General features: G+C 43.6%; 1 protein-coding gene across 2 annotated transcripts in view; it reads right to left on the reverse strand.

Moving 5' to 3' along the window:
- Window positions 1-281: 281 nt before the first annotated feature.
- rasgef1ba (RasGEF domain family, member 1Ba) overlaps window positions 282-14,918 on the reverse strand; it is a 126,763-nt gene continuing 112,126 nt past the window's right edge. For both annotated transcript variants that reach the window (XM_085476404.1, XM_085476406.1), the window contains 8 exons: window positions 14,295-14,390; window positions 13,706-13,808; window positions 11,516-11,595; window positions 10,106-10,201; window positions 6,374-6,469; window positions 5,783-5,906; window positions 4,954-5,026; window positions 282-1,729 (listed from right to left, as the gene is read on the reverse strand). In XM_085476404.1, the coding sequence (XP_085332530.1) occupies window positions 1,705-1,729; window positions 4,954-5,026; window positions 5,783-5,906; window positions 6,374-6,469; window positions 10,106-10,201; window positions 11,516-11,595; window positions 13,706-13,808; window positions 14,295-14,390 (693 nt within the window). In that variant the 3' untranslated portion in view covers window positions 282-1,704. The remainder of the gene's footprint in view (window positions 1,730-4,953; window positions 5,027-5,782; window positions 5,907-6,373; window positions 6,470-10,105; window positions 10,202-11,515; window positions 11,596-13,705; window positions 13,809-14,294; window positions 14,391-14,918) is intronic.

Consider the following 14,918-nt stretch of genomic DNA (forward strand, 5'->3'; position numbering starts at 1 on the left):
CCTCTTAGTTTTCTTTTTTTAAAAACATTTATGGCCTCAAGTGATAGTTTCAGTTATGATTAAACACTATTTATTTTGGAAATGATCGTCCAATTTAAAGTTAAATGGACAATAAAGCAGTGTTTGCTTTGGGCTTTGGTTGCCTTGTCTCTAACCACCAGATTGTGCACAAGATGGTTCAGAACATCAGAATGTGAGCTTGGCTATGCCCATCTTTTCAATACAGTCTGTGGTCATGAATGCATTTTCCAGAAACAAAACAAACCCACAGAAGTCACTGATAAATTTAAGCCTTTTATTAACTTTTCTCTTTTTAAACACAACTAATTCATTCATAAACATTCCTCTATTCCATTGTAACAGTCCAAATACAAACGATGAGCACGGGGAGAGAAAAAGGAACATACAGTATGTACACAACAAACTACAACAGCACTGTGCGTTGAGGGAGAAGCAGTCAAGGCAAAGCGGACATCAGTCAAAAATATTCAACTTCATACGCTGAGCTAGTACCTTGTAAAATAAGTGTCTAATACAAACTTATATAAAAATATTAAAGTCAGGACTACTTATGCACGTTATGTACCTAGTACAAAATTAAATAACAATAAAATAAGCGTAAATATTGGCATGAGGAGATAACGCAAATGTATAAATAAAACATAGTGGAAATGTACTTTATTATGAAAAATAAAAACTAAATGGATATAATTTAACCAGAAAGCCTCAGTTCACATTATTCAGCTATTTTCTGACTGGACCACCAGGGGGCAGCACCAACACATTTTTTTCTACGAGAGCAAGGTGGCGCAGGAACAAAAGGAAAGTATGAATGAGAGTCTAGAGGAGCATTTCAGCATAGATAACTGGGAACAATAAGAAACAGACATGAACCCCCACCCCATTTTAGCTCACTGCTAAAGGCCTCTGTACGCTTCAAAGGCAAATTTCAAAGCATCCAAAACTCCTGAAGCTTACTAATGCTGCAGTTCCTTTGAAGCATACTGGAACCATAATCATGTCAAGACAAATGACAAATGAAATGTTACTTCCTGCTTCAGAAAATCTAAATTTTACACAACACAAACAAGAAAAACGACTTTTACATCTTTTCTCAAACGCAGCCAGTGCCTTCTTGTTTTCCTTACGTCACAACAAAAGCTTCAGAAACATGAAGTGAAAGATACTTGGATCTGATACAGTAAAATAATGTCTAGCTTAATGGTAAACAGTGTTATAGGTTAAGGTTTGGGTTCTCTGTACGGAGAACGCTGGCTTGTGGAACCCAGAGTAGCGTTTCTGTTGCGTTAGCCAACCAGCAGCTAACTTTGTAGCTTTAGTGGGGAGAAAAATAAAAGAGGCGGGGAAACAACAGCCCCAACTTTGTTAACACTCACAGGTACCCTTTTTTTCCTTTCTTTTTTTTTTTTTTAAACTGTGAGGGTTTGTATTGTTTCTTTATAAAACAAAGACTATAAAGTCATACAAAGAGATGAAAAACAGCTGTCCTGAAATGTACAGCACAAAGAGCAAGAGGGTAAGGAAAAGCAGAGCTGGGGCGGGACACCAAATGTCCTCGCCAGCTGAAGCAGAGATTGTCGTTTCCCTTCCAACACGGGGATACTTTGCTTGGACAACAGCGATGCTGACGGGGCACGCGGGCTCACTTGTTGGGTTCGACGTTATTCTGGTTTCTTCAGAGGTTTACACCCTGCTTAGCAGAGTGGATCTGTGGGGCAAAGAAAGACAGCACCGTTAGAATCTGCAGACTTTCATCACAGCGATGTTTAATGATTGCAGTGCTCAGCCTCTTGCAAAAATGGCTGAGGAATGTGAAGCATGACTGTGCAATTCATCTTTAAGAACCTGAAACATTAAGGATCCTTCATTTCTGCTCTTTGTCAAATTTTTTACAGTGTACCAACTGCAAAATATCTTGGACGACTTCCATGAATGTTTCCCTTTTCCCTGCAGGATGGATGCTTTTAATACGACAGATTTAAGCAAATCTGCTGGAATTTTACAGTCCTAAGGTCCAGCACAGCGACCGCCACAGCAACAGTCTGCCTTTAGTGGATTTCCAGGTGTAACATGTGTGGATGTAGGGGGCGACGGGCAGCGCTGGGCACGGCAGCACGTTCTGCTGACGCAGCTCGGCCGGAATAAAGTGACAGATCGTGTCGCAGTGGAGGCAAAGCTCAGGGGACAAACAGGGTTGGCAGGCTCTCAGGAAACGTGACCACACACACTCAAACACATGCGCCCACACACACAGCTAAGTGGATTCACCCCGGCTGGGCTTAACCCAACACTCGCAAGGCTGCCGATCCAAAAACCTGCTCTCACCTTTGACCCCTGCCAGAAGATCTGATTCATACGTCTGTCTGCATGTGGGTGGCTGCGCATGTGTGGGGTCAGCTTGGCGATCTGAAGCATGGCTGTCACGCTCTGAGTCATGTGGTCACTGTTCATACATACTTGGTGTAGTTTTACATCCATTTTTCCTTTCTTGCATCCACATTTTAAAAAGAAAACTTGCAATCAGGTCTGTGTGAGAGCAGGGTGGAGAAGCTGCACTGGCATTGTCCTTCATATGGCAGAAGTTTCAAAGCTGCCTTTCTTTGGACACTTGGGAGCAGAAATAAGGCCAACGTTGCTGCGAGTGGGGATGTCTGCTAGCGAGTTTAAGGCTGAACTACAACCTAACTACTACTTTTTTCTTTAGTTCACCCAAATAAATTATTTATTAATGTCAGTTACAGTGTTGGGACTAACGCGTTATTAAGTAACGCGTTACAGTAACTACGTTATTATTGTGGTAACGAGCACGGTAACTAGTTATTATGCCAAAATCAGGAACGCGTTACTCGTTACTTCGTGTGGTGGCTATCGCGGAGCTTCCACAGATTCAGTAACATTAGCAAGTGGTGGAGGCAGCAGGTGGATGAAGGAAAGGGGACGCAGAAGGAAAAGAGACCCGAGGCGGCTGCCGGTCCGAGTGTGAACTGAACTTCAGGTAAGAAGTTATGACCTGCAGTCTCTCTGGGTCAGATATGAACCAAGTTTAGGTGGAGTTTATTTTCGTTATTCTGACTTTTTCCGTACTGCGTGCTAGCTAGCATGACGGAGTTTCTATACAGCTGGGTGGTGCTATGAAGTTAATGATGTTGAACTTTATTTTGTTCATAAGTTATTAGAGTTGCCAACCGTCCCGTCTGGTATTCAGAGAAAATATTACGCGTTTCTTATTGAGGTGAAAAGGAGAAACAGGTTTACCTTTTAGGTGACATGGATGAGTTGAAGTTATGAACTGTTTCTGAGAGACAAATAACACCAGGATCCTTTTTTAGGTAGCTGACAGCTGGTAACTGTGCAAGTGTGGATCTAGCAAAGTGTTGCCAGGGGGGCAGGTAGGGCATTAACAGGGAAAGGTGGGCACAAAGAAATACTTTTCTTTCTTATTCTCATTTAAAATGTCTAGCTTTTAAAAAATAATTATCTGAATCTTACAACAAACGATTGATAGATTGATGCATATATACCATCAGAACAGTGTACATCACTGTCACAACAGCGTTTGTTTTCATTCAAAGGCTTTATGATTTTTCCTATAATGGTAGTCAAAATGCCCGGGACGATTTTCTGTCCCAGTCCAGCCCTGTAAGCAGCTCATCTGCAGTCTGGTGTTACCTACATCTTCCTATTCAGAAGGCAGAATTTCCGAGTTCTGAGTACAGTCAAAGCACCACGACTGCAGTTTTTGTGTTGATGTAAAAGGCGCACATGACTCTGTGACGTAGGCTAGAATCATGGCAGCAGTCAATGACGGTCCAGGCGTGGGATTTCTCTCGTGGAAATATGCACATTATCTTTTCCTTTCTATTGGTAGGTGGCACAGTGCACTTGTGGCAAGTAAGCAAGCTAGAAGACTGGCAAAGTTATGGAAGCAACACATTAACAAGAGAATTCTGAGTAAAACCAAAGTTTCAAAGTAACTAGTAATGTAACTAAGTTACTATTTTAAAGTAACTTACCCAACACTGGTCAGTTACCATTTCCCACGTTAAATTTTACTTCCTTTCATATTGTGCCACCTACCCACCTCTACCTCACAATGTAACTTAAATAAGTTATAATAAAGGCTAAAAACACCCCAAATGTTTTTAGAAAATGGCTTTTGGAGCTGGACCAATCGCTGCTGTACTTCATTAAAGGCTCAAAGAGGAATTCATGAGTTCATCTGCTAACAGAATGAGGATTATCCTGTTCTTAGTGTGAACCTCTAGTGAGAGCTGCAACATTAATGCGAGTCCAAAGAAAGGGCAGAGTGTTTTCTCAGCCATCTGTTGTTTTTACAGCAATTTCTTGTAGTTTAATAACTGAAAACTTAAAATCCGCAAATTTTTCACGGCCACATAAATGAATCTGATCTTAACAGTTCTCAGCGGAGAAGCGACGCATCCCTGACTCAGTTCGTGTCAATTTAACTTCAGCGTGATGCTGAAGCGAGGAAATATCCCTCCGTCAGCTCTCTGGGGCTTAGAGCCACCTGAACAAAGACATTTTTCTCTCATCCATCTTCTCACACACACACACACAGTACTGTGTGACAGGAGGGTATGGCGTTATTGCGCACATAAGATGTAATTGTGTGAAAATGACTGATGTCTTTACACGCGCGTGTGCAAGCGACGGCGTGGCCTGGAAGACCGATGACAGCCTCTGTGTGTGTTTAATGCATTTATTGAGTAGCGTGAGGGGTCAGCCTCACAGCGTGACCTACATCCCTCTGGGTGTGCCTGGTCAGCGGGGAGACCGGGCAGAGGATGCGGGGTGACAGCCGTGATTGAAAGACTCGAAGCCCCTGAGGGTGAGTGTGTGTGTGTGTGTGTGTGTGTGTGTGTGTGTGTGTGTGTGTGCATGCAGAGTGAGCGGGGAGGGGTTCATACACACCTCAGAGACTTCCATCTGTCCTTCTCCATGTTGTTCTCAGGACCTTCGCTCTCGTATGATGCCAGATACAGAGCTGCAATGAGAAACAGAGCAAGATCATTCAAAGCTGTGACATTTATATGCCACCTTAACCCATTTTCCCCTCACTCTACTATTTTCTGTAGTAAATGCTGTTGATACTCAAAGCTGATTGGTCAGTTCAGACAGTGCGTTTCAGAGTCGGGAGGATTTTACTCCCCGTCGGTCTCTGATAACACTGCGATAGGAGCCCGAACCGGTGACGAGACTTTGAAGTGGATTACAGGAGACTGAGACTATCGGTGCCGCTGGAGCACGAGAGGTGATAACGAGGTGTGTGAGGATCTGAGGATTAGTCTCTGCACTGCTATATTATTATGATTAAGGACAAAGAGGCGGAGGGCACATCATTTTGGTTTCTTCTGTTTCATTCCACACCAACGCTTTATCATTACTGACACAAAGTAACAATTCTCCCTATTAGGGATTTAAAGTAACAAGGTTTGCTTCCTTAGTTTTAAATCTATGACTATCTTAGTATAATTAGAGGTGTTTTCTGAGCTCGTGTAAATGTATTGACATGTATGGCTTTGTCCATTTATTTCCATGTTTACAGACTTGAAATCAAATGGTACGTGCCCCCCAAAAACGTTACTACACAGCTACACAGGGGAGGAAAAGCACAATTTTTCACTTGTATAGATAAAGTGTCAAACCAAGCCTTGATTAATGTCTGTAGCTTCATATTTAACATGGACACATTGGTTTCCTTTTTTTATTTAAGATAACCTTTAACGTTCAATGAACTCACCATCTTCGGTGAATACCGGAGCGGTCAGCAGGTACTGAAGGATCTTGCGATCCTTCTCAAACGGACACTCCACTTTCTTCCAGGTCATGAACTCACTCACTTGTTTGGCGAGCTCCCAGAATTTCTGAAACAGTAACGACACAGGTTGGTTATTCAGAAGGAATCGACATGTTTCAAATGAAAAGACTGCCTTTGAATGAGGTTAGGGGTAGCGCCACACTGCGGTACTCGTCAGCTGTTAAGAAGTGTTAATGTGTTCAAATACACTTATTTATTTCATAACAGGGCAGGATACAGACGTGGTTCAGCAGCAGCCTATTTCCAAGGATAGAATCAGTCCTTAAAATAGTCTGATTTGGGGTAGCTGTGACCAGCCACGAGTGGAAATAGTGTTTGGTCACTGGTCATCATGGAAACACAGCTGATATTTGCACACTCAAGCCTTACTTCTGCATTTCCCAGCAGTCTTTAGAGAAGTGGTAGTAAACAGCCCAAAATTTGTTTCCATGTGTAGTAAATATCGCGACGCTGTCTGACACTGAAAGTCATGTGAGGGGAATCTCCCGTTGGGAAATATCAAATTCAGTTTACCTCAAAGTTGATGTGGCCGTTCTGCAGCCTGTTGGCACATCCCTCATTGAGGAAGTAGATGTCTTTTATGAGCAGGCTGAAGAAAGGGATGACAATCTGCAGGGCAACAGAAACAGAAAGGGATTTAATATCAGCGAGCAGATATAAGGGGGATTTCCTTATGACTCGTAGGTGTGTGCTCTTTTCTAAACAGCGATTCAAAAAGGATTACGGTTCACAAAGAGGATCTCTGCTTCACAGGAGAAACACACAGTAAAACTAGCGAGTTTTCCAACTACAGAAGTCTGTAGCAGGGTGTAAAAATACAACCTGTAGCTAAAAAAAACAGAAAAAACAACTAATGGGGAAGTGAGTCTGAGGTAAAGAGGTCAGTTTTCCAGAGAAGAAGAATTCCCCTTAAAAGCCACTTAAATAATTCATTGCCATAACTTACAATGATTTAGGTCACTGCATGTCTGTCTGTCTACACACACACACACACACACACACACACACACACACACACACACACACACACACACACACGGAGGAAATAAGGAAGAAGCACCAGCAGGTTGTAAGCTGGTGGGTTATTTAGAGGATTCAACTTTCTGGCTCACATTTATCATCTGATACGGCTCATAAGCAAAACATGTTTTATACTGAAGGCTGCTGTAAAGTGGCACACTGACCTATAAAACTCCTCAGTCTGTCACCTCTCTCCTCACTGTCCCCACCCAACATTAAACATTCATGGAGCTTTCAAAGGAGCAACCGAAGGAAAAGCAACACACTGAGCTCTTCTTCAAACCTACATTTGTGTTGCACTTCCTATTATTCATACAAAGTCACTGTGTCAGACGCTGTACTTGTACAAGCCGCCCACACCCTTTGTTTTTAGTTCTTCGCACAAAATCATTTTTCAAGCCAAGCCAGCGAATCTCGCTCATGTGCTTTTTGTTCCTCGTGTTCTTCTAAAGCTGCTCTTGGCCGGCTCGGATTGCACGCCTGTTTGTGTGAAATTATGTCTCCTCACACCGTCCTTTGACAAAAGTTGGGTGCAGCTGACTTGCATTTAACGAGGCCTCGGTGAAGTCACAAAGTCAGAACATCAAGTACAGCGAGGGGTCTGCAGGGGCAGGATGTTTACAAGAGCCTGCCTGTGTGCGTGATCTCAGGGCTGTTGTCATACACACACGCGCACGCACACACGGGCGCGTACACACACGGAGAGTTTAAGGAAAAAAAGCCTGCAGGAGCTGAAAGGAAGTCGTTTTCACAGCTGGACATGAGAAGGTGTTAAAGGCCTGGAAGCCGAAGGGAGGCTGGATTTTGTAGCAAAATGAAATCTACCTTAAGTTGATGAAATGTGCAACATTTCTGTAATAGAGATGACTGAATCACCCGAATACAGTTGCTTTAAAATGGGGATTGCAATTGGTCCAAACAATTAATCCACAGCTATGTCGATACGAGCAATTATGAAACCACTGACAAATTAAGAAAACACTTGTAAGTTTGTAACAATCCAGTGTGCTGCTGGGAAACCTTGGGTTTATAACATCCATGTGGATCTTATTTTGAAGCCTTGATAATATTCTGTTGATGACATGCAGACGGAGAGCTGGATACCTGACGGCCAAGTAGTCGTTCCTGGTATATCCACCTGAGTGCATCGCTCGGACCCGAGCAGGCGCCTTCCTGAGCATTGTCGCAGACCTTACCACCACATCAAGTTAAACATTAAACTTTAAACCTTAACATTAAACCTAAGGTGTCACCCTGGCCTCCCAACTCTCCACATCTGACCTACTCGATACTCGGTCGAGCAGTTCTCTTTGTTTACAAGCATGCAGCTAGGTAAACATTACATCCGAGCCGAGGGTCACACCGTTAATGGTACAGGCAATATTTATTCTGCACAACTGTGTAGAAGATAATAGTTCTTACATACAAAAAATAGCGCTGCAGGCGAGGGAAACACTGTCAAATTTTATTTTGTGGTGAAATGACCCTTTATCTTCTTAATTAACTGTCTCCATCTGGTTAAAACAAGTCTTAGAAGAAGAGTATGCAATGCAACTTTGTCCAAACTGGAGCTGTTGCCACATTCTTCCTTATAAAATATCTCACAATAGTTGCTACACAACCAAACACGATCCACCGAGTCTGGTTTAGATCAGCTGTTCGGCATTTTGTTAACATGTTATTTCAAGCAAATGAGCCAACATAGCAACAAGTGTTGGATCGTTAAATCTTTTCTGTCCTCACTGCAAAGAACAAAACCTACAGCAAGAATAGGCTGAAACACACGTCGTCAGACTGAAGCTCTGCGAGTGCCTGACGGACACTATAAACACCCCCCGACCCCCCAAAAGGAGAGGTCACATGCAGGAACATACCAGACTTCTTGGGAACTTTCCATTTCATGACCCTGACCTCTTGTACTGGACTGTTTGCATATCTTTGCTCGAAAAAAGGGGGGACATCCCTCACGAACCACAGGGAGCTGCACACACATCGACAGTACACTTTGTCTCCACTAAATAAAAACACCTTTTTTTTAAACATGATGACGGGACGAGAGGCTGACCACTAATGTCTGGCAGCCCACGAGCTTCGGGGCGGATCGCATTCGGTCAGGGTGGGTCGAAGCAGCAGAGAACGCTATGTGATCTGGCAGGAGGCCATGTTTTCGTTTCATTCCAAAGCATCTTTGATGAGGAAGAAACTCAGACCCTCCTCATGTTTTGACCCTCATAACTTGACCTCTGCGTCCCCTCTGCACTACACTGTTATGTAACCTCCATCCCTCTGCAGTCCTCCCCGGAGGCTGCTGATGCTGTAAATATCACGGGAACACACTGTGCAGACGATTTCAAGATACGCCGCTTTGGTTCTCTGCACTGCCTCAAACACTTCCTTCCACGTCACAGTGCATGAGAATAAAGTCTGAGATAAGGTCTCCACTTTTTGCATAACCGCAGTCAAGCGTAATACGTCCCCGCTGTGACACACGTCACCACTGAAAGGTCACGACAGCTGTCAAATGGTTTATAGTAAAGACACCGAGCCACCGTTCACGATAAGTGTCTCTGACTGTTTACATGAATTGTAAACCAAAGTCTGGTGTTCACATGTCCAGCTGTTCAAACTCTTGGGTCTGCATAAACACTGGCTGCTTGATGTGTCAGTATCAAGCAGCAAACTCCAAAAACTGCAGTTCTTTGACTGGCCACTTGAGGCTGAATCCAATCCTCATAGACTCCCAGTCTTAAAATGCCCAACTTAACAAAATAAATAACAAACAAAAAAAATGTTTACATCCTGATCAATGGCAAAGACCTCGAAGTTAGTGGGTGAGCGATATTCTTTATTATTTTTATTAGGGTGTCGCTTAATTAGCAGATGTCTTTGTCCACAATCCAACGTCTGACATCACCATGGTTACGTCCATCTTTTAATAAAGGTCTGTTATTCAGTACGAAAATATCTGTCATCTTTTTGGCAAAGAGAAATAAATAATCGGAATCGCAGCTTTTCCCAGAATTGTGAATCCGATGCAACAAATGTTGCGCTTCAAATGTCATCGTCCATATTTAATTTGCTCTCTTTCTGCCCGACACAAGGCGTTCAGATGGGAGCTGAACTACAGGTGAACCAGTTGGAAAGTTAAGATTACATTTAAATATTCAGAATAGACAATCTCCCGTAAACACGCCACCATCAAATGCGGGAACATCAAGGCCTCACCTTCTCTCTGCTGCTGTTGGCGGTGATTGATCTCTGCGTGGCTCCTCTCAGTGCTGTTCTGTAGTTATAGAAATTGCTGGAAGGATCCATCTGGTGCTGTGGAGAGACAAATACAGAGTCTGTGTGAGCACATGCCTCTGAAATGTGAGTGGATCTGATGGCCCAAAAAGCCGGCGACATGTGTTTTGGCTTAACACCAGTGGAAGTGCTAACTCTGTGCCTGGATAATACTAGTTGACAAGAAAGTGAAAGTCACTGAAGGAAACTCTGAAACTCGAACAAATCTTCAGTGAAAATTATATAAAATGTGGTTTTATTATTAGTTTTCACCATGACGACCAAGTATCCTCAGGTTTCAAATATTGTGACATAGGATGTAGTCACATATGGGGGGGGGGGGGGGAATATAAAACAATCAACAAACAGACGATGCCATTGGGTCTGCGACTTTCAACAAACTAAGCAGCAAATTAACTCAAACACAAAGTTTGGGATTCACCTAAAAGAAATCCTCAGAGGGACAAAAGATAAAGATAAAAGGAAAGCATCAAGAAGGGTGCGACTGACAAAAGAAACAAGAGCCAGCAGAAGAGGAACGACGTGGATGATCTCCAGTGAGACGTGAAGAAAACCTAAAGAACTCGAGTCTTTGAAACCCTTTCAGGTCTCGCAGAGCGTCCCAGACTCACTCGTCAGATCTCCTATTTCAAAAGGGCCGACTGATGGCCCGTTGGGCTCACTGAACGTGTTCTTGCGGTATGCTGGGTTTTCTCACACACCTCGGGGAGGAAGGCAGGGCTGCGTGATTTGCACACCCAGTTACACCTTAACATCTGGTCCTCCCGGCTGCTGGGCTCCATTTATTTCCACCTGATCCCGACAGAATCATCAAATTTCCCCTTATTTTTCTTCCAGAATGTACCAAGAACAATCATAGGTGTTCGATTTTTGTTCTTTTCTGCACTTTGCATGTTCTGACTTAAAACTGAACCTTCAGACTCAGATGTTCCAGGAAAATTCTGTTGCTTTACCATATAATCATACTAAACTTGGAAAAGGCTATCATGTGCTTTGGTTTAAGAGAAAGGCTTCAACTAGCTCAGTTCTGAGAGTCTCTGTTTTTTCTGGATTTATGAGCGATCTTAGTCATGGACAGCAAACCCTTTATTCTCCCACTCAGATCCACGCTTGCAAAAGCTTTCAGAATGACCCTGTTTTTCTCTCTTACCCAATAAATCACTGACAGCAGTAGCTCCCCCGCAAACCCACAACTAGATTTGTCATAAGTGTTTACCACAACACTGCCACTACGCGTGGGAAAAACTTAAGAGTTGAATTATTAAAAGTGAGATTATAAAACACTCACTTCCTGAGCGCTGGTCAAAGTAAATCTCTTTTATACAAACTCACCTCTAGAATATCAAACTTGGCTGTTTTGACTTTGCTCCAGGTCTTCTTCAGCCGTGACACCGGACTCATGTTCATCCCAGCTGCAACACAAACACACACAAAAACAAAGGCCATGAGAGAGAGATCACACGCCCGTGCAAACACGATCGCATTAACACATGGCATTTTCCCCATTCAGCCAGACAGACGCACATCCCCCTCCACCCTTCCTCCCCCCCTCTGCCTCCCCTTCTCTTTCTTTACGTTGCTTCTTCTGGTGCAGCAGGGCAGCAGGAACAATAGAGTTAACACACGCCTTGTTTCCCCTCCCAGCACTCTGCTTCCCATATGGTAATCCTCTGTGTGTGCCCGGTGCAGGTTCAGGCAGCGAAGGGTCACCAACAGAGCAGAACAACACCACAAAAACAGCCCTGGGGTACTCTAAAGAACTCCGGTTCACAGACAGAAATATAAAACTCGAAACCGTGAAGCCTCGTGTTCTCCCTGAACTCACTTTGATTCCCAGCAGACAGTTTGGCTTTTACACAGCACCGAGGGACGGAAGCGAATGCAGGCCGAACCACGGAGGCATGTGACGCTGTGTGTCAGAACGTGTGCTGCCTGGGAAACGGCTCCATCCACTCACAAAGAGACCAGTGTGAAGAAGGACAGGTGCTAGCTGTAGTGGTCCCTCTGGGACACATACGAGATGATTATTATACCGTTAATGTCTTCTTCTTTTCAGCGCAGTCACAATGTCGCCAATGACAAGAAGACACTGACAGTTGGGGGTTTTTGTTGTTTTTTTAATGAATTAAATGGTCACTTAACTCCAAGGCCGATTCTAGCCATGCAGTAGTTTAGATAATAATGCCCTTCTTTTTCTTTTCTGATCCGGTTTAGACAGGAAGGAAAACCAAATCTGGATATTTCAAGACCTGAAAAAATAAATGTATTTGCTCATGGAGACACAGCTGATGGTAAATGATCTCTTTTGGGGGGTAATAACCCTTTAAAAGCATCACAAACACAGTGTCCCTGGAGACGAGGCTGGTGTAGAAGGATTTGCCTGTGGCTCTCTTCCTCGCCGTCTCTGGGGAGGACAGAGGACAGCTGGCACTCCAATATCCTCTCCTCCCTTTCTCCCTCCCTCCTCCCCTGTGTGCTCACACTCTCTGGTCAGTGCTGACCATCTGCCCGGTTTATGCCCTCTTCCAGTCCCGAGTCCGCTCCCTGTTTGTAGTGGACGCAAAGACTCTCCACCCGCCCTCAGGCACCGATGACCAGACACGCTCTCCTCTAAATCCTCCGAGACTCAGAGAGTCTTCTAACCTCTTAGGCCTCAGTGTTTTTCTCATTTCTGATCTGGAATCAACCTGGTTACATTTATCGAAACTAATCTTGTTTTTAGAGACACGTTAACCCCTGCAGCTGTTTAGTACAACCCGGGTTTGCTCCATAATGGGCAGAATGTGGAGAGAAATTACATAGAAGAGGCGGAAATATCAATTTCTCTACTGAAAGTAACCTCAAAAGACCAGGATACAATATGCTTATAGTTCAGCCATTGTACAGAGTGAAGAATGGAAACTCCATCAGTGATACGCCTCGAGTTCAGCAACTATTGGCTTGATAATTCACACTCTTTGTCCTGCAATTTTATACCTTTTGGGCTATTTTTCAAAAGCGCAGACACTGGAAGTAGGGACAATAGGTTCATAAATGTATTTTACAATGTGCAGACTTTGCAGTGACTATATAAGAGTGATTCTGTAAGTACAAGCAGACGTAGCAGAAAGCCATGGGAAAAACTGTCTGAGTGACCAAAGAACAAATTCCATCAAGACAATTATCTGCATGAACTCCGCTCCATCTGCTGCCAAGTTTCACTCATAATATTAAACTGAAGAAAATTACGTAAGGTGGAAATGAACTGAGACAATGTCAGGAGAGGTTACTGCCACGGGGCGACTGCACCGCAGCATGAACAAAACAAACAAACTGCAATTTATAGCACTAATCAAATTTATGATGATGCCCACAAGACAACAAGCTCTGTGCAGAGGCCTACACAGGAGGAAGCAAGTGCAGAGTGCACGTCTGAATGAGGAAAGTGCAAAGCATCACCTTGTGGGAACAATCGCTTCAGGTTTTGTGCAGCAATGAAACAAAACTTTATCTCAGAGAGAAAAAAAGAGAACTCCAACTCACATATGATGGCCATGAGGGAGTTAAAGTTGCCGATGTTGAAGCATTCCCGCGCCACGTCGATGAAGAACTCGATGACTCGGGCTCGGTGCTTCTTTTTCCCCGGCTGTTAACAAAATGGAGAACATTAAAAACTGCATTATGCCTCAGCTTTATTTCCAACAAACACATTTACCAAACAGCGAAGTGCTGTTCCCCGAAAAGGTTGTAATCATTGTCGGGGAGTTTTTGTTTCTTTCTTTATTTTATTTGACAAGCATGAAAAGTGTTTATTTAGCCTGTCCCAGACACCGCAGCCTTGTTTAACCTTGTTTTAGGGAACTTCCTCTTTCAGCTGGACTTTTGGGACATGAAAGCTACGTCCATCTTTTATTTACAGCCTATGGTTCGGCCATATTTTAATGTATTACGCAAGAATCTAGTGTAAACTGAGCTGTGAACATTTCTTTGGGTACTTCATTCACTAAACAATTATCTGAAAAATTAACCTTGCGATTTTATCCCTAATGAAGATAACAGTGGTTGTGTACCATCAACAATCCGCCTTCATTAGCAGTGAAGTTTACTGCTTGGCTTGCTGTTTGTTACCTACCATGCAGATCTCTGTAGCCACCAGATAACTGAGTCTGTTGAACCAGTCGACATAGGCCTCCAGGTTGCTGGCCTTTTTGTGATCACTGAAGCAATTCTGCAGAAAAAAAACACCAAAGAAAACCCACCTTCAGTTAGAACTGAAGTTAAAAGCAAAGCCAGTCGATGTCAATCGATTCAACAAATTAAAAAAATTAAAATAAATGAGTGCAGCCAATAATACTCAGCTTCCCCCTGCTTTTCATCTATAAGCACAATAGCGGTCAATGTTATTCACATTACGCATGCTGGCTCTTTGTGTGGATTCCTCTTGATATAATTCCACACATTCCTCGAGCCTTACGCCACTCGCGCCCATGCCGAGTTCCCGCCACTGAACATGTCGCTTTTTATGCAGACAGACTGAGTTATCCCCGTGTTTTCAAGTGGCTCGTTGGGGGTACGAGGCAAGCTAGCCTAAAAGAACAAAGGCAGCCTTAACCCCCATCACCCTGGCTTCCAAAAAACTGGCCCGTTGCCTAGCAGCCAAACGCCAGAAAAGAGACCACACCGCCCCAAAACACACACACACCTTACCAATGCAAACCCTTGGCAGTAGTGGTTGCTAGGAGATGGGGTGCATGCA

The sequence above is a fragment of the Copadichromis virginalis genome, linkage group LG12 (assembly GCF_057382275.1).
Source record: "Copadichromis virginalis isolate Kocher_CV1m ecotype Utaka linkage group LG12, C_Virginalis_male_GT1.1, whole genome shotgun sequence".
NCBI classification, from domain to species: domain Eukaryota; kingdom Metazoa; phylum Chordata; class Actinopteri; order Cichliformes; family Cichlidae; genus Copadichromis; species Copadichromis virginalis.